General features: G+C 38.9%; 1 protein-coding gene across 1 annotated transcript in view; it reads right to left on the minus strand.

Moving 5' to 3' along the window:
* The window catches only part of ACTN2 (actinin alpha 2), a 69,065-nt gene that overhangs the window by 23,405 nt on the left and 25,057 nt on the right, over positions 1 to 20,603 (minus strand). The window contains exons 3-10 of the mRNA XM_009463639.2: positions 20,031 to 20,150; positions 13,828 to 13,914; positions 12,647 to 12,734; positions 10,504 to 10,582; positions 6,981 to 7,062; positions 3,529 to 3,614; positions 1,952 to 2,044; positions 694 to 924 (exon numbers count right to left, since the gene is read on the minus strand). Of these exons, the coding sequence (XP_009461914.1) occupies positions 694 to 924; positions 1,952 to 2,044; positions 3,529 to 3,614; positions 6,981 to 7,062; positions 10,504 to 10,582; positions 12,647 to 12,734; positions 13,828 to 13,914; positions 20,031 to 20,150 (866 nt within the window). The remainder of the gene's footprint in view (positions 1 to 693; positions 925 to 1,951; positions 2,045 to 3,528; positions 3,615 to 6,980; positions 7,063 to 10,503; positions 10,583 to 12,646; positions 12,735 to 13,827; positions 13,915 to 20,030; positions 20,151 to 20,603) is intronic.

The raw sequence follows: 20,603 nt of genomic DNA on the forward strand, positions 1-20,603 counted from the left end.
AAGTTTTGCGAGCTTCCTCAGAAACTCAAAGGCATGAGTAGGAAACTGAAGTGACAGGCCCCTTATTTTCCGTGTATGGGGAGTGGACAATGGCCCTTTTCAGATAGTGCAATCATCTGTTTATCAAATTTGAGCACCCAAAACACAATGATAGAACGGAGTACAGCAACAGGTTTGCTATATTCCACAGGAAATGTTTTGACCCACAGTCAACTCACAATACTTATCAGCAGATGAGAATTCTTGGTACTGACTATTATTTTCACAGACATAAGAAAAACCAAAATTTAATTTCAAAAGTAGAAAAAAGCAGAAACATATATTGAGCAATGTCTGTAAGTCTGATGACCAAAATGTCAGTGAAAACACTGTGAGTTATACTTAAATAAACAATATTTGGCCTCACTGATAGAAAAGCATTGATAACACTCCCAAAGGAAGCTCTGTATCATCTTATGTCTCAAGACAATTTGCTCTTGGAGAAAGCCTTCAAAGAGGCAGAACCATGCTTAAGAGAAAGCAAGATTCTAGAATGAAATGGAACTTGTAAAAAGAGCGGTTTGATATTGATAAAGTGCAACAAACTAAAGTTTCTGAGGATGACTTAAAATGGCATTTCAATCCTTCACGTCGAAATTTTTGTGAGAACACTGATAAAAAAGAGAATGGAATATTGATGCCTCCTTTACTCACTGAAACCATTTTTCCCTCTGATGGCATGAAAGCTGGCCGATTGCTGATTCTCAGTTTTGTCTGCAGGGTGTTGAAGTTGATCTCCAGTTGACATTTCTCTTGGACTTTGGGAGGTTTGTGTTTCCGGCGGTAGTCCCGGAAATCCTCTAATTTCTTCTGCATAGCCTGCATTGTTTTTTCTGGGGTCCTGTTTTCCAGCCAAGGAATTGTCCGGCGAATCCATTCTAAAAGCTTTCAAACCAACACAAACAATTGAAATAAAGGCAATGAAAAAGCAACCAAAAAAAGATCAGATTGAATGCACAAATCCTAATCAAGTTTGCTCCATTTTAATATTATTGACTTCAGTTGGTATCAGTGCCTTAATGGCAAGTAAGCACAAGATTTTCAAAGCTAATCAATACTTTTTTACTAATTTGCGCAGATTTCTAGAATAATTTTTCATCATATTTCTAGAAATACCCTGATGTTCAGAAAGATGAACACACATACACATAAGGTGTCTCTAGCTAATTACTCAAAACCTGCGTTACCCAAAATCATTCGCCACTTTCAAAAGTATTGGTCTTGATGTCTCAGGTAGTCATAAGCATGAGATCAGGATAGACACCAGCCAAGTAACTGAAGTAATATAAAAATCTTCACTCAGAAGTTCGTTAGTGCCAATGTAGCACTACTGCCTTTGTGTCTATGATCTCAGAATGTTTGTGCAGGTTATGCAGTAAAGACAAGGGAGCTCTCACTTGTGCACTACACACCTGTAGTCCTGACTCAACAAATTTGCCATTTACCAAGAAAGGACAGGAGGAGCACAATGTGCCCCCTTCTTCATTCATTTGCTGCCTGTGTTCCCAGGGGCATTGTGAACACCCTGAGAAACCCTGTCCAGGTGTGCTTTGCAGTACACAAAGCCAGCGGGCTTGCAGGATGTATGTACCACATGTGGTCAAGGATGGCTGTCTTTGGAGATTACAGACAGCAAACCTGGTCTTGGGGCAGACCGATGACAGTCCTCAAAACACCCTTTTTGGAACATTAATGAGACTGAGTGACTTACTGGAGGTCACACAGGAAGTCTGTGGCAAAGGAGTCACCTGAACATTGACATCTTGCGCAACTGAGCTTTGTACCCTGCCACTGTGAGATTTACCCTCACAGTGTCTTTACTTTGCTATCTTGTGGACAGCACACGAATCTCTCAGCTTTCGGTATTTCATGAATGTAATTATCACCATGTTAAAAATACAGCTGTCTTTACCTCACTTGCTAGTCTCTCATACTCTTCCATCAACCTCTCATTTTCCTGATTCACAGCAAGCACCTTACAGATCCGGTTAGCTGCCGTCTCAGCCTGTAAAACACAGCAAATAAACAGGACATATTCAGAAGCACATTTTGAGAAAGGTACAGGCTTGGAGAAAGAGAGAGAATGTGGCTGCTGCAAATAAAAATCACATTGTTTTATAGTTGTTGATTTGTCCTCCTAGGTTACTTAGATATATATTTACCCTCCTTCTGTAGTCACAGATTCCAATGGCCTAAATAAGGCACAGATCAGCACAGAAGTCACCTTGCTGTACAATGAAGCCTTATTATACAAGGGGAAATTTCACACTGCCATTATAGTTGTCTAATAAATCTTTTCTTTTCAAAGATGACTTAGGCCATTCTTAAAGTTATCCCATTAGGTTAATTTTTTTAAATCACACCAAAAAATATTAGATTTGTTAGCCACACTGGAAAGACACCCCGTGTGATTCAGGAGTCCAAGACCACTCTATATCTGTCATATGTACATACAGCCTTGACAATATAAGCAGCTCAACCACTGACAGCAAATCTTTTCATGCCTCCTGCCAAAGTTATTTGTGAAGGCACTGTGTAGCTGTGCCATATTTAAAATTTACATTAATAGCTTGACATAACAGATCTATACTTTCAAACAAATGTGAGTCTGGAGTACATCTAATCAAACGAATATCTGCATAGACTCCTGTGTTACAGAGTATGTGTAATCTCCCTTTTGCACGAAGAGCAAACCCTTCATACCTAGAAGCAAGAGGGTGCAACAGCATAGATGTGCTCTGATAAAGTGCCAGGGGCCTACCAGACAGCAAGGGAATTTAAATCCTCAGGATGAAGGAAAAATAACAACTACTTTAAGAGTTCTTTATTATTTTTTTTCACATAAATTAGGTTATGGCCATTTGTAGGCTAGAAATGTATGAAGCAGAACAGCGGGAAATGCCACATTTGTAAGTGAGAATCCCATCCTGTATGACAGATCTGCTGCTGATGTTCTTGCCTCTTATACTAGTACTTTGATCCGCAAATAATTCCATTGGCTTCAGTGGGAACCAGGCACAAATACTGTGTTGGATGTCTTCTGTGCCTTTCTGCATCTTTAGGCATTTTTGAAAATCTAGCCCTAAATTACTACTCAGCATGAGTAAGTCTAGAATAGTCTCAATCTCCAAAAGTCAAACATTCTTTTATGCAGCAATCGCATAAGATGTTGATGTAGCAACAAACAACAACTCCATTTCACAGTTTCTTCACATACAGTTTTTCTGAAATAGTCTTCAGAATCACCACATAAAGACCCAAAATTAGAAACAGGAATGTCCATTGGAATTAAAGAAGTTCAACTTGCTACACAACATTTAACTAAAACAAGTTCAAGCGTTGGTTAAAAACAAGTATTAGTGCTCAAGTAATACTTGCAATTGTTAATTAAAGCACAAAGTACTAAATTAGTTTTTTTTTAATAAACTAGTGGAAATGTGAAACAACCAATCAAAAACACAGCAACCTGAAGGGACAGTTGATTAATACCTGCTCTGCTCCAGCAAAAGCATGGTAGAAGCAGGACACATATGTCATGATAGCTCTCTCATCAGGTTTGGGAGTGTTCACAATATCTACAAGAGGCAGTGAGAAATGAAAACAAAACAAAAAAAGAATCGAAGAGTAGAAAACAGGATGAATAAATAAAAGCACAACATAGTGTCATTCTGACTGTTTTCTTGTCCATAGCTCTGTACTCCAGAAATTCTACAAAGCTGTAAAAAATTTAGTGTTAGATTGATGGGTGCTGACAGAATAAAACATACACCAGAAATTCAACATAAGCTCTTACAAAGAGGTGGAATTTTTTTAATAAGCTTGATCCTGCAGTATTATCACAGTGGGAGTGACAATACATATTAAAATTTTACCAGGACTATCTGCTTAAGAACTGGCATGCATATGTCTGGTGACTTAGAATGTGGGGTTTTTTTGACTAAGACACAGGAAAGACAGACTACATTTTGATCTAGGGAGATGTTCTCTAAAGTTGCATGTGGATTAATTATAACCTTAGCAGAATATACCAGTATTCTTTATATTACTAATACCTGAAATATGTCCAACTTTGAACTGCCTTGCTTTTTAAAATTTTCCTTCTTTTCATTAGGACATGATTCCAGAGCTCTTCTGAGATGTCTATGTATGTTTTTGTGTCTATTTTGCATAGTAGCAACGTTTTATGTTGCTGTTTGTACTTACCATTAAGCATTTAACATTTTAAAAACAATCCTGAAAGCATAAGAGAAGGGTTTATTTTCTGAGCATCTGTTATGATGATTTTAACATCTGTAGCAGGAATAATATCCAGCAGGGAGAAAAAAGATGGCATTCTGCTATTGAAATTGTTTTTTCACTATGAGCTTATTTTCCTCTTGCATTTTTAAAAGTGCTTCAAATGAATGCACACAAGCTCAGTTAAAGAGAATAATGTCCTCTATCCCATTCAGTAACAAGCTGTCAAAAACCTACTGGATATTATCAGTAAATATACAGAAAGATGAGACAGGAAGGTTTGTTTCTATGGAACAAATGGATAGACTACTACTGGCTCTACCAAGACAGTGGCTCACAGAGAGAATCAGGCAACAGGAAATGAGCTCAGCTCTAAGACGCTGTCCTAGTAACTAGTGAGGAAAAGATCAGAAGAGGAGAAACTGCTGAAAGAAACAAGACAGAAGGTGAAGGATGAGATCTGATCCATCTTCTACAATCTCACCTTCTGAGCACCAGCAAATGCATGGTAGTAACAGGAAACATAAGTCATAATGGCTCTTTCATCAGGTCTGGCAGTGTTTACTACATCTGTGTAGAGAGAAGAGGGTTAACTGCTCAGAAATTCTCACAAGGTATTTCCATCAGATTATGCTGATGATGCCACCTCAGTGCTGTAAGGATTCAAAATAAATACATCATTATTCAGGTTGCATCTATTTACTGATATCAGTGCAAAGCTAGATAAGCTTCAGGAATCAGTAAATGGAAAAGATACAACTCTGCCTGAAATGGCAAAACATCTGAAGGCTGAGACTGTACAGAAGGGTATTGCTACCTTCTGGTTTGCGGAAACTTCCAAGCAGATGGCATGGCTGGCAGATCTACTGGGTTCAGCCTCACTCTCGCTCCAAAGCAACTTCATCTACATGACTAGAATTATTCCAGAGTTAAACACAGCCACTGACAGCCACAAAATAGGAGGGCATACAGTGTACATTAGCACAGGATCCCTGTGACTGACAGGGTATTTACATATATTGGAAACCTGTAGAACTCCTGCAGTCGAGAAACACATTTTGTGCTAAGAAAAGCTTGGATGGTAACAGTTTTGCAATCCCTGCGCCAGTCAGTCTTTTTAGTTAACAGCATAAATCACAGAAGAGTTTGGCTTGGCTGATAGCTTTGTCCCTATTAGAGCAGGAAAAAGCATAGAAAGGGTGCAATCAAGGCATGGGTACATTGGTAAAAATGGACCTTTTCAATACTTAACAGAGAAAGGCAGAAAAAGGTGGGTTTACACCAATTACAGCTGAGTGATGAATGATGCTAGTGCAAGCTGCAAGGTTTCCTGCCAACATAAGGAGAGGGAAGATACTGGTGTGAAAAGACCCAGGAATGAGGTGACAATTTCTAATATTAACAGCGAGATATCTAAGTTCAGGACCAATGTATTTACTGATTTTCCATCTACTTCACATAGTTGTGAACAAAACTTTGCAAAGTAAAGAGAGTAAAAAGTGATGGTGAATACTTAGAGGGTGTTACAAGAAGCACGATTTCATATTCCCCTCCCCTGCCAAGAAGGAGAATAGTAAGATAAGGGCTAGAATGTGCAGAAAATCTGGTGGGGAAAATGACGTTTCTTCCATCGTATGTGAAGAGAAAAAATGAGGAAAGGAGAATGATAGTAGGATCTGTTCAATGGTAAGGAGGTAGCACTTCTGTTTATTCCTTGCACAGTATTTCAGAGTAAAATAATTAAGTGGTGCTTGAAAGGGGAATTGCAATTGAAAAAATGAAACCAATTAGTTTTGAAGCATGAAGGTGAAACCAAGAAACCTCTTCAATGAAGAGGTTACAACATGGATTTTCCAAATCATCCTGTATTGGCCTAACTTTCCTACCAAAGACTTCAAGGGGAGCAGACACACTGAGTTTGAGCTCTCTAGATAACTCCCATGTTATCACTGCTCTACAGAAAAGCCACCAGAGCAGATTCTGCATACTTGGAGAAGAATGCTTTGAACAAGTGTGGGCAAATTCCAGTAATTTGGCACCATTTTATGCCTGGAGTACAAAAGTTTGGTTACTTTGAAGAAATTCAGGAAACTTTAATAAATATTTCCTTGTTATTTGTCAACAAACTCTAAAGATTATTGGAGAAACCAAATGTGAAACTATTTGTTAAAACTATCACTGCAAAAGGTTTATGATTAAAATAAACCAAAAAAATGCTTCCCTCAACCTAGCTCTCTTTCATAGGAGGCACGTTGTTAGTATATTTTGAAAGTTCTGTACTTCTATTTCCATTTCTGGCCCTTTCCCTTAAACATTTTAAAAAGTGAATATGCTTTAAGCTGCTAACAGTTGTATTTCCCTTTATTACATTTAGATTTTAATTTCTTAAAGGCAAGGATTATCTTTTGATCCTGCATTTCACCTCAGTTATCACAGTGGGGCCATGTGCAGAGGTTAGGGTCCAAAGTACTATAATAAATAACAAACTATAATAAATAACAAACAATAAGGAATAAAGCAAAAAGTAAGTGAAATTATCTAGTACATGGGGAATAAGAAAGAAAACACTGTTTGAAAACAAAGCAGGTTGCTCCGTTATGATTCACGTGGAAGGAATGTTGAAAATTTGCTAGGTACAAAACAGAAGAAGTGTTACTGTCTCCTGTGTGTAAGTAACACAAACTTCAGTAAGCTATAACTCTCACCTTCTGCATCCAACATCTTAGGGATATCCAAATGCTTTTCAGCAATTTCCATGGCAAGGTTGATATTTCCTATGGGGTCATCCTGCATTAAAGAAGAAAATACAGCTAGTCAAAGATAAAAGTTTTTCCTTGAAGCAAGACTACAGGAGGTACACTAAAACTTATTCTGTTTTTCCAAACTGCAAACTGGAGTCATAACTATTGTTCTTCAAAAAGCAGAGTATAGGTATATGAAATTTTGGTCTATCTACTGCTATACTTTCAAAAGAAAACATTAATAAGCTGTTATGTACCACTAGGACTCTGCTCCAAATGTATTCTGCAGGGAAACATAGATAATGTACACTCATAATTCTGAGCTAATTCTGAATGAAATACAGCAGTAAGTACAGTCAAGGCCACTGGTCCAGTAGGCTATGCTAGACTGTTCATCACAAAGTTAGTCTTGCATGTTTTATACCTACTATACATTATATTACAGGGATAAGAATTCTATGGAGTCTCTGTTGGTCAGGTGCACGCATGAGAAGAAGCAAGCACAGACAGATCAGTTCTCCAGAAGGAGCAAATCTTTCCAGTTTTGGCCTGGACAGAGCAATCTGTAACGCCTCTATAAATCGAATTTTAGAGCTGTGGAAATTCAAGAACTTCCTCTGGGTTTGAGATTTTGATTTTGGTTTTTGAAGGAAAGAGAAAGGAAGCAGTGAGCACAGTTCAGATAAACAGCATGTATTTCATGTCTTACACTACAGACAGCTACTGCTGACAACAGAAGAGCGTGTCAGATGAGGGCTGCTCTTAAGGCAGCCTTCCCGTATCAGCTTGGAGTGAAAACACCCTATGTGAAATGGCAGTTCATGTTATTAATGCTATTATTATTTTCACATATTCACAAACTGCTAAATGATCATAGCCACTCTGAACAATGCCAATGTCTACAGAGAGAGATTGGGAATATAGGACACAGAAGAGCAAAGCTAGAGATGTTGGAGGGCACTGAAAAAACGTTAACAGGTTTTCTGTAGGGAATTTCCAGGGCTTCCATTTGAATACAAACACTTCCTATAAAGGGATCTACTCTCAAGCATATTTCTTTCGTTACTTTGAAATTAAATTAGTAAGATTACTTACTATGGAATCACAGTAATTATTTGAGTTTCACAGAAGTCTGTTCCTCATGCACATACATATGCCAGGTATCATAAGTAGTAATGCCCATGACACGTCCTTCTATAAACATATCATACTAGATAGCCTTTCCTTTAAAAGCTGCATGTTCAATAAAATATGTTATGAAGAAGAGTCTACATTTTGAAACCTAACAATTTGGGTATAATAGAATACAAAGCCTCTAATCATAAGTTCTCACTCTATCATCATTTAGCAGTTTTGTGCATCATTGACATTAAGAGGAACTTAAAATGCGGACAATATTTAAAACCCATGAACTTATTTTTACTATTACACAAGACACCATGTGTAATACAACATTTACTAAATGTGTATACAAAAACTCCTACTGAAATTAAATTGGAGAAAAATACACTAAATCTAAGTGAGACCTATTGACTAAGTTAAAACACTTTGCTTATGGATGAATGATGAGCACCTCCTATTTGTGTGCTTGGTACTAAGTCCATGAGTAAACAGTGCTCCACTGGTAAAGGATTTGTTTAAAATCACAGCAACTTCTGAGTAATTGGAGGAGATCTCCATCACCCATCCTTTTAAACAAAACTACAAGCCACAGTAACTAAAAATCTCTGCTACAGCTAAAGAAATACCTCATCTAACTTGTCATAGTCAAGAAGATCAGGCCTGTGTCTATGGATAAGGGCGTTGAAAGCAAGGCCATCTTTCCAGCTACAAGTTCACACAAAACACATTGGTGAGAAAAGGAAAGGACAGCATGCAGGAGATAAGAAACCAAGAAACAAGACACCAAGACAGCTGTTAATGTAACCAAAATGAGCAGTCAATCAAACACAGCCAGGCCAGAAAAGCAAGATCTATTTTAGGATTTTTCTGCATGTGCTTTACGTGCCACAGCTCAGCCTCAGTTTGAAACCTGACCTTTTCCTATTTTGGAAACCTCTCAGAGGGAAATAGTAATGCTGAAGCAGATCTGCTGATGTTCTATTCCCTTTTCTCAGCCCTCATATATAGGATGGTTATACTGTGAAGTTTTTTAGTACTGTGTACCACTTTTCAAAGCATGAACTCAATCAAACTAACTTCTGTTTGTGCCATGCTTAAGCACATGTTCACAGAGACAGGTAGCTTAGTCATACCATGAATCTGTTTATCCGTAGGAAAGGTTATATACAGGATTAGAGAACAAGCTGGTGTTGATGGCTAATATTTTGCTCTTTGGTTCAGATCTGCAGTCATCTTAACAACTGCCTAAATTAAAACCTTATGTGTTTAGGAATAAGTTCATTTAATTTTCATCACTGCATACCCTGGGAACCCCAGCATGCATTTAACATATATATAAAGCACACTAAATTTTCCAATAATTTCATTTCATTCATTCATCTTTTCCCTCATCAAAGGCTTTCTGATAACAGTTGATTCCACTAGTAAAGCCAATTTGTAATGGAATGGCATGAAATGGAAAATATAGTCTACGATCTACCAGTCTCTCTCATCAATGAAAAGTTGCATTCAACAAATTAAAACCATGATTAACTTCTCTGTTTCACTGGTGTTTACGTGAGACCTCCAGATGCATTCATTCCAGAGAGCAGAAAATGGTGCGTATGTACTGAGAGCTAATGTGAAACAACATTCCACTTTCTTTCTAAGTTTTATTCTTCAGTAATGGCACCCAGAAATTCTGACATTATTACTTGCTTCTCATTCCTACCTCTCAAACCAAAGTGGCTGGTACCTTTTAGAAAATGTGCATTTGCCGTAAGTAGCACACTGTAATAAAATAGTTTTGTAATCCCCGTGAGGTACTACCTAAGGAAGTCAGGATATCAGTTTTGTTTCCACTTGTCTGGAAGTATAGGTAGAAGTATAATATAAGAACTGGTGATTATTTTCTATGTAAGACTAGTAACTTATTGTATACTTCTGAATGCCAAGGGTAGTGTTTGTTCCAAGGACTTTTATGATTAATCATCATCTCATTGTTTACTGCTTTGCAATCTAGTCATTTACACCAGATACAAAACAGGATGGACTGTACAATACTATCAGCGGTGAATGGTGAATTCCAGTGTATTTGATTTAACATCCATATTGGGCAGTATAAAAGACTTCATCAACTACCTAGCAGCTGAGGACCAGATTACTTGCAATTAAATGCTGAAGTCATTGTAATGGGAAGGAAAGAAGGACACAGGACAGTCATGGGGTCCTTTCCTCCATGTCACTCATTTGTTTGGAGGGAGCTTAGAAAGCCAGTCAGAGTTAGTACGCACTCCTCAGCTTGTGTCTTAGAAAACATGCTAAGCAAACCAGAAGTGAGCCAAATCACTGCAGGACAGCATGCTGTACCACCCAGACTGATGACCTTATTTAGCTTGGAGTAGTCAATAAGATCAGGTCGGTGTCTGTGGATAAGCGCACATAATCCAAGGCCATCTTTCCAGCTTTACAACAAAAAATAGAATGGAAAAAAATAGTTAATAAAGTCATGGTATTTTACAGTTTGATCCTTGCTTAAGGCTTAAAATCAAGCAGGAACTCTCCTGTCAAATGCTGACACTTGCGTCCTGTCAACTCTCATCTCTCTGAGCTTTTCTGTTACTATACACTTTCCTGTAGTACATAACTTACTCTACAGTCCATACACACTTAAGGACTCCATAATACTTCCTAGGCAGTGTACATCATGTGCAATAGTCCCTGATTTCAATTGCTTAATTTGTGCAGTGTTCCAGGATAGCTCAGAGTACACATTCATCAATGAAAGTACATAATCTCCTATTACATTTACAGCATGTTTGCGAAGAAATAAACGGAGAGCAAACCTGCAATTACTTGAATTTGCTGAAGCAATTGGCTTTTTCTGTGTCAGTTATTTCAGACAATTTTAATGGCACAACCATGTTATGCTCATAGAAATATGAAGTCATAAATCAGCTTAGTTTATTTATAACACTTCACACATACAACAGCTTCTATCTGAGCTCTGACACTTCAGTGTGACATCAGGCCCACTACCTTCCGAGGCAAGAATAGGCAATGAACAGAGCTACAAATAACATCTATTTAGAAAGATTATGAGAGGTTCATTTCAGCCAGAAGCAATTGTTCTGAAAGATACTTCATGTAAACACGTCATGCAATCACTGGGACTGCGGGTTCGAGGTCTTATCCTGTGCAGTAATTGTGTGATACTAATCAGTATTAACTACTGTTAGAATCCCTGTCACTGAGATGTCTGGGTAGATCCTTCAAATAACAGAACCGTCTCCAATACAAATGTAATTAAGCAGAATATACATACATTGTATAATATAAAAACATGCAGGAGGTAAAACTGAATCAAAATGAGCACCAAACTAACAAAATGCTTTTTTCCAAAAGGTATGGACTAAAACAGTCTGGACAGCCCATTGTAAAGTAGTTCTGTAAGAGTCAATCAACCCAAATATTAATCAAGGTATTTCCATTCAAGATGTTTTCCCCATACCATGTATCAGAGCAGAATATGTATGTATACACACTAAGATTCTGATAAAGTAACTCACAGTATACCCCGCATCCATATAAAGCTCTACTGAAATATACCTCTATATATTCAAGGAAAATAACACATAACAAATTTCAGATCTCTTAAAGGCAGTACAGGGACTGTAAATCAAACAAATTCTTTTTCTCTGTGGATGCATGTGTGGACTGTATCTTCTCTATCACTACATGTGCTTTAGGTGCTGCACATTGAGAATTAATTCAAAACCCCGGAACACCGTAATACAGAGCTCTTGTTGTAAGTACTATAAAGGGTTTCAGGGAAGGCAAGATCACATGGTTAAACAGTGCAAATGGCAAGTCATGTAGTTGAATGAGGTGGGTCACCGGCAGAGCTACAGGACCTAGCCCGGTGAAATCCCCAAACCAGGCAGCCTGCATATGGCCTGGAACTCCCTTTCTAGCCCTTAATGAAAACACAGAACTACAAGGCTGGAGCTTCACTAAATTTTCCAATTTAGGTAATGATCCTGATTCTGAAAACAAACATGTTTAAAGTGCTGCTGTTGTGTACTGAGTGCATTTTTGCCTCCTTATTTACAGCTACGTTACAAAATAATAAAGACTGATTCATCATAATGAGATATTTGCATGCTCAGCACATTGATATTTTTGCCAAGAACAGTCTATACCTACAGTGGCTCTCATTTGCCAAGTCACTATGCTGCAGTGCTCAGATATTCCCATATACGAAGGACCTCTAATAATGTAATATGGTCATTCTGTATGTAGTATGGATTTTTTTCTTTTGAACAGTAACTATGGAAGCCATGGTAAATAAGCCAAATGCTAACCAAAATAAGACTCTGAAGACGGAGCATGAATTTGAATTTGAAAAAAGTCTAGTTAACAGTGAAGAGTGAAATCCTCCTGTCAAAAATATATCTACGCAACTGTGGGAAAAATTTGACCTAAAATATTTTAGACTGCTTCTACCCCTTGAAATAATGGAAGTTTACCTCAGGTGGAAGTTCTGAATGTTCACATTTCTGTAAGGAGCAGTTTTTCTTTGACACCACAGCAGCAGCCCTTCTTTGGCAGAGGTCTCTGTAAAGGACACCAGGGAGCAAAAAAAGGAAAAATGTAAAAAGTGCTCAAGCAATTAATTTCTTGTCATCTTAAACGTGGTCAGCCACCTGAAACTGGTTGGCACAAGCCAACATGTAATCCTAAAAGATACTCATACAAATGGACTAATGGGGCTTCATTAGGACACAGAGGTCACCTCAACTGGAACAACTCAGACTAGAGTCTCAGCCTGCACAATAGTTCTGGGATATCAGAAGTTTAAGAAATTATATGGGTTGGACAGCAGAATGTATATTTGGAGAAAAATACCCAGTACAAATATAATAGAACTAGACAGAAAAGATTGTGTTGGTGCCTACATGAAATATGCATGTAGTGTCAGTCCATTTGCTTATGGGGAAGCGTTAAGTGCTGAAGAAATACCTTCATTATCTGAACCCTATGGGCATCTGAATGCATAAATAAAGGATAGAAAAGATCAAATAGACCATTAGGTCCACATTTAATGTCCCACAAATTATGGGCAGGACAGCATGCAGAGCTTGAATTGACTCTACTTTTGTTGAAAATTGAGATTAGTTTCTAGAATTCTAGACTTTTCACAGCATAGACTTGATTTAAAGAGTACTGTAACTACAACACACTTTTTGGAGCCAGTTACCATGTGAAAGTTAAGAGAAAAAATTCTGAAGCAGTGGGGGGAAAAAAGTGATAGAAAAAAGAGGGGTATAATCAGATAATATTTTCAAAGAATGTGAGAAATGGACAGGACTGAAAAAGTATGTTGGAAATAGGACCACCATATAGGGTACAGCATAGTTTCAGGCCACTGAAGCTCAGAAACACAGGCATGTTTCAAATCTCTATAACTGAGAGACATGCCCCGGACTTCTGCATTTAGAAAGCTGGCTCAAGATCTCTCTCAGGATAAGGAGAGTAATTACTGTTTCCCTCCAGAAATCAATTTTGTCACCAGGGAGGGAACTTGCAGTATCATTTTCCGTGAAAAAAGAATTCATTTTTAAAACACTCATCTCCTTTGTGTACAATTCATATAAAAATGTCTTTAAACAAATTTCCTGATTATTTTACATAGTTGCATTACTATTACCTTCCACTGAAATATCCTGAATAGCAAAGCGAAGGATGATAGTCCAGATCATACCCAGAGTCATTTTCACATTGCCGTCAACAATTTCTAAGGTAAAAAAAGAGATAGTAGTATTTAGAATGCGTTTTCTGTTTTCTATTATTTTAATCATATACTTCTATAAATAATATGTTGTATTTAATAAATTTGTTATACTTCTACCATAACTCTTTATCTACACAGAGTTCATCTGGGTTCATTTTTCAACAAACTCATGCTTGTGCTACCCTGGTAGTAGGACTGAAGATTACTGAGGTTAAAGTCACTTCCATGCTAAAAGGCTCCTCTCCAGGTAGTTGCAACTGTCTCAAATCTTCATCTTTTAGGCTGACTTTTTTAGAGAGAGACTGAGGGGAAATGCTTATTTAAAGTTTCAACAATATCAGCCTTACTGTTTTCAAACACAAAGGAACTGAAGAAAATATGGTCTTACCCCAAATTTTAAGAAACTACAGGACATTAACAGTATTATTTTTTTAATAAAAAGGTACTCAGAAATCCCCCTATGCTATTTAGACCTTTTTGAGAATATTACCTATAGTGCCAGTACAGACTAGATACGAAGAACAGCTCGTGAGACACAGTACCTCCTGACACTATGCTACACAGCTTCCTGCCAAGCAGTTCAGAAACAAGGCCATGAGGTTGTAATGTCTTACAGCTCTGATGCCTATGCACATTTATGTATCTTTAATATAATATAGGATTTTTTTACCTCTGGAGTTTCAACTTGTTTCAAGACTGCTTGAGTCTACCTACAACACAAGGGACTAGGAAGATGCTTTCTCCAACCCTTCTCACACATACACGGGAGCCCCTTCCACAAGCCAAGTCAGAATCCAGTGCTCCTACATTGTAATATGAACAGTGCCACTTAAATTTCTGAACACCAAAAAATGTACTGCCAGATCACTTAAGTGTGATGATAATGTCAAATCAATCTGACAAGAATGGTAAGAGACTCAGAAGAACGTAGTGAGACTATAAGGAGGGTCCAGCACTGGAAGGGGAGGAGGTGGGACAATGAGAGAGGGGAACTGCAGACTGCCTTTCCAGTCACCTCACACCAAAAGAGCAGTGGAGCGGGGAAGGCACCAGCTGCTCTCCTGCTTGAAAGTCACCTCCAGCCTTCCTCAAAAAGTGGAGCAGCTGTGGCTGCCTGGGGGCCCACTAGTGTTCTGGGGAAGGAGCAGGAGGAACTTGGAGCAGGAGGAATTTCCTCAATTTAACGTCAAATGCCAGTAGAGGTGCCAGCAGAAAATGGAGTCGCTCTGCTACTTAGAAGTTGCCTGAATCCAGGGGCAACTTTTACAGAACAAAGCAGCTGCTGGCTCTGAGACTTAAGATACATGTTAAATTGCGGTAGTATGTGACACAAGCTGTCATTTGAACCTATGGAATTAACAAATGTGGTAGGAGACGTGTCACCCATCACTAGTCTATACTTACTTTGCTAGTGTGATAATCCAAGTTTATATATGAATGGCTTTTTTCCCCGCTTTCCCCTTTGGGTTCTACACTAATTTTCCAGAATTCTTACCTCACTTTGCCTGCCTTCCATGCATTATTACTATCTTATTGGTCCCAAAAGAACTCATCTATTCAAATCTCAAAACTAAACTCTTTCAGCCAAAAAAGACCAAATAGCAATTAGCACGTGCTGCTACTTCTATGTCCTCCCTCCTCCTCAGTCAAGTATTTCATTGTATTTTGATCAGATGTCTGATATGTATATACAGTAAAGAAGAATTTCTTCAAATGTAAAATAAATTAGTTTAAATACTCGGGAGGCATTGCTGATTGTCAGGCAATCAATTCATGGATTTACATAATCACTACATCATTGTTTTGATTTACATATCCATATGTGCACACAGACAGAATGAAAGAGCAAGAGAGGGAATTTTCTACGTTGTCCCTCAGGAGAATTTTCAGGTGATTTGCCAGCTTGGGTTTCTCATTATCTAGTGCTAGCATAAAACACAAAAAAGACATGTAAAAGACAAGGAAAAATATCTGAACAGAAGGAAAACAAAGTTGCTAAATGTTGAAAAGTATCAGTGATGAAAAAATACTGATTCATTCCTATCATTTTCCTCTACAGGTCAATAGAAGACTTCATTATTTTCTTCATATGGCCCGTTTGCTCTGGGAGGAATACAGTTCCCACACCTCACATATGCAAAGCCACAGCTTTCTGGGGAAAAAGGTCTTGCTGACCTATGAGGACAGGAAAGGAGAAAAGAGAAAGGGAAGGGGAAACTGCCCAGGGAAAAAGCTAAGCAAAGCAGTGTGGCAAGTTCTCAAAGGTTTTAATTTCGTTTTTTTCTGCTTTGGCTTTATTTCTTTTTTTTTATTCTAACCTTCTTGTAGCAGATTCACAGATCATTTGGCCTTTAATATTTCTCCCGCTCCCCCGAAAAGCAGTACAGAAGTGTTTCCTATTAATAGGATACTTATCTTTTGTGGTTCTCCATATCTCAGTTCATTTCATTCGGGATGCAATTACCTTGCAAATGGAGTTACAGCACATTTTTAAAACTTAAGGGAAAACTTCTAACTCCTGGACTGTGAATGGCTCATAAGGACTACTTTCACAGCTTTTGCTTTAGCTTCTTGACTCTCTAGTCTCATTTCATCACCAGTGGAGAGACAGACTCTTCCACAAGGTAGATTAGAGTAGATAAACTGGGCTTCTGCTCAGCATCACAGTTAAAGGTGATCACCTTTCTCTTTCCACGCCACAGACAGCCCAAGGGAGTCAGCCTCAGAACAGTAATGATGGCTTTAAAGAATATCCCTGGCTCCTTAAAAATACTAAATTGCACTTTGTACTGATGTCCCACAGGAATGGCAGTTTAATCTTTGTTTTGAGGCGCCATTTTAAATTCTAGTTGGTCCCCTTGGACCTACGTGCTCTTCACCACTCAGCATGTCAGGTAATAAAACATGATCCTCAGCAGATTTAGATACAAAATTTTCATGCTTTGGAAATTAAAAAGTATTCCAAGCATCCATGTAACTCAGAGAATGCCAAAACAGATGGATGCAGACAAGCCCATATGCCCCATGCTCACACATAGGGGCAGTGAGTTAAGGGGTTAAGGACTTCGATAACAATACAAGCTTAAGGAGCCTGTGCTCTGCCTCCTTGCTGGCATTCATTCCATCTTCACACTATAATGACTGCCCAGTCGACAATGCTGAAAAATGCAACAAAAGAAAAAAAAAAGAGGCGAAATGTGTTTTAAAACCAGATCAGATTGCTGATCCAGTCTCCAGCATAGCTACAGAAACAGTTGTCAGCCCAAGTGATAGGGTAGGGCTGTGAAGTGTGGGAGCAAGTATGCAGGACAAGGGGGCACAGGGACTCTTTAAACACATACTGGTGCCAGAGGTCCCACACTGTGAAACTATACCCAGTCAGATGTGATACTGCATTGCTGCATCAGCACAGCACTGTGCCTTAGGTAACAAATTTAGTAGAGGGGATGTGGTAAACTTAACAGGGCACTAAGCACGTCTGGGCCAGAGCTGGCTTTGTGTTCAGCCTGTTTAGAGTAGGAGTGGCAGGCACACGAATCTATCTGCTCCTGCCCACATGGATGCAATCTAATGTGTGTTAGTAGCCATACTTGACATAGTGCAATGTCTTACAATGACAGGATCCTCTCTGCATCTGAGCTGTGACAGTAGCAGTGGATTTTTCTCCTCTGCTTCCACCCAAGAATTTAAAACCTTTTTTTTAATGCTACTAAATGAATTTTTGCTTCTAATCCCTCCATTTTACAGATCGAGAATCCCAGAAACAGGCAATAAAAGACTGCAGCACAGCCAAGAACATCACCTTAATCTCCTGGTTTACTAACTATGGCTTGCTGTTACATGCAGGAAGAAATATTGAGTGCACGGACAGACATCAGCTTGCAGCAACTGGCTGAGAAGCTGGAAGAGGTTACTGCCTCTTGTTCCTGCCTCCCTCCCAGAGGGAATTACCTGTTATCACAGAGCATCTAACCTCATGCCAGTTGCTGCCAAGGAGAACAGCACGGTTAGTTTAAATGGTTTTAATGGCTGATCCAAGTTATCCCAGATGCTTTGCCTTCAGGTGATATAGAAAGTGCTCAAGTGCTGCTCCCTAGTCTGAGCACCCTGGCAGCAATGAGCAGCAATAAGCAGGGCAAAATGAGGGAGTGCAGAGCACTGGCCTGCTCTCTTCAGGAGCAGATATGAGCTGATGTATCTTGGTTTAAATACTCCAGCCTTGCTTGAAGAACCTAGGTGTGAAAACATTAGTACATTGTGCAAACTGGGATCAGAGAGAACGAACACTCTGTCCCACAAGATACTCCTTCGGTACACTCTTGGTTTTGGTCAGGAAGCCTCAGAGTCCCAGCATGACATGACAGAAACTACCATTCATTTGCTCCACACTCTGTACTCTCAGTATTTCTGCACCAGCTATCAAACAGGCTTCTGTATTCTTAATTTTCATTTCCACACATAAATTGTCTCTTCAGTACCCTCTGCTGTCCGTTCAATGCCATGTTGCTCTCAGAATAACCTTAACTGCAGAGGTTTAGGGTACTGGCATATTTTTCCATCCCACTTCATTTAATTGAGCAAAGGGCCCAGCTGCCCCTGACTGCCTGTACAACTGGTGGAGGGAGCCAGGCACCTCTGAAATGCAGTAGAGCTCTTCTGAGATCTGAAGTGCCTTTGGGAATTGCCAATTTCTCCCCACTGATGATATATTCCTCAAAAAAGGTCTCTGTTATGTGCCTAAAGATAGATGGTATGGATTGGGACTCAGATGGCCCACCCAGTTCAGTCTCAAATGAATAAAGGGTGAGTTCAAACAAACGCTCTTCCCAGAGAACACCCATTTCTTGGGATTTTCAAGTCCTAGATGTAGAAACTGAACACATTTGGTGAACAATATTTGAGGAACCAAGCAGGCTCGGTCAAACTGTTGTGGAATCAATGAATGCTGATAGATCTCTCCATTACTTCTTCAGATGCCCCTGCCCCACCTAATGAATCTTCCTGCTCCAGCCAGAGTTACAGTAAGCTCCCCAAGATCTAGGTTTGGAAGCCAGAATAAAGACATATATAACCCTGGAGAAATCAGAAAACAGGAAGAGAAGGCTCATAAATAGATCTAAAAAGGCATAGCAATGTGATTAGAATATAGCTAGAGCTTCTCACCATGATACTGAGATTACAGCCAGAGTTTTGCTCTAAGGACATCAGAGGCTGCCCCCAGAATGGACAGCACATCATTGAGGCTATGGAATCAAAAGTAGTTGGATATCATGCTAGCCCCATCACTCTTTTGTATGGTAATGGCTATGCAAAGCATTATGCAAATACCTCCATGAAGCAGTTAGTTCTAGACAGACCTTTGCCCTTTTTAAACAATTAAGTGAATCTCATAGGAGGCATAGGTTCACTTGCAGTGAGAGCCTGCCTTCTTTTGCTCAGAGTTTACAGCTATCAGCATTTAGCTAGCCAACTGCTTTTTTTTATTTAACTACCTGAACAACAGAACAATAACAAAGTAATAACTTTAGCAAATATCATCCCACTTTCTGCATATGTTCAGTCTCTCCCCAGCTACCATAATTTCTTTTGATCACTCCCTTAACTCTACATCTGAATTTTAGAAACACAGCTGCCATCCACAGTCAGTCTTATAATAAAATGGGAGTAGGTCCCAGCCACCTGGTAGTGATGTCAGCCTTTGTCTTGTCTGAATAATATCTCATAAATATAAAAAAAGATCCCAGATTGGATAAAGCACACCCTAGAATCCAACCTGATTTCTACAGGAGTTCCTTATTTTTAATAATGTATAGGAAAAACGTAATGCTCTGAATGAAGAAATTATCTGAATACCCACTGAAACACAGATAATTCAATTTAACCTTGGAGATAAACTAACCTTAGAGCCCATTTATACCCCTATCACTCTCCAGGCATCCACAAATTTCTATCTCTTGTCCTTTCACAGATATAGGTGAGCAATCAATATTAAGCGATTTTTGAGGCACCCGTATATAGAGAACAGCCCGCACAATTTGGCCAAGGGTCTCTGTCAGACTTCTTTGCAATGTGAATGCCTAGGATCTGAGTAAGGTGCATTGTCAAACTCTGCCACATACCTTCTGCACCAATTGACACAAGTTTCACTCCTTTGCTGGCGATATAATCCAGAGCTTTGTTGACATTAGCAATTTTATGGAAGCGCATCTTCCCTCTGTCTGGTTTCGGTAGTCTTTCCCCTGCAGAATAACAAATTTAATGCGTTTATTGTTACATACACTTGGCTACAGAGACCCAACTGATTAGAACTCAAGAGTGAATGTGCCCTGAACACTGTCTAAAAGTTAGCAGTTATTTTAACAGGTATTTTTCTGAAAGAATGTCAAATGGCTTTGAACAAAACCCTGAAGAGAAAATTCAAATGTTGAAACATCTGACTTAGATCTTTCTGATATAGCAGTAAAACCAGAGTAAAATTTTTACGGTTGCCCTAAACATCTGGAAGATATGTGATTGCTTCCTGCTACTCAACTTCTCATTCATTGCTACTGTCTGGTTTAGAGTAGCTGAATATTAAGACAGCAGGATGTCCTCAGAGCTCATCACCCTTACCTGCTTGACTGTAAAGAGAGGCTGGACTCTATCCAGCAGATTAGCCGTACCATCCTTCCACATCTGAGCAAGAACAATGG

The sequence above is a fragment of the Nipponia nippon genome, unplaced genomic scaffold (genome assembly GCF_047370975.1).
Source record: "Nipponia nippon isolate SJK-2023a ecotype South Korea unplaced genomic scaffold, ASM4737097v1 scaffold_4, whole genome shotgun sequence".
Classification (NCBI taxonomy): Eukaryota; Metazoa; Chordata; class Aves; order Pelecaniformes; family Threskiornithidae; genus Nipponia; species Nipponia nippon.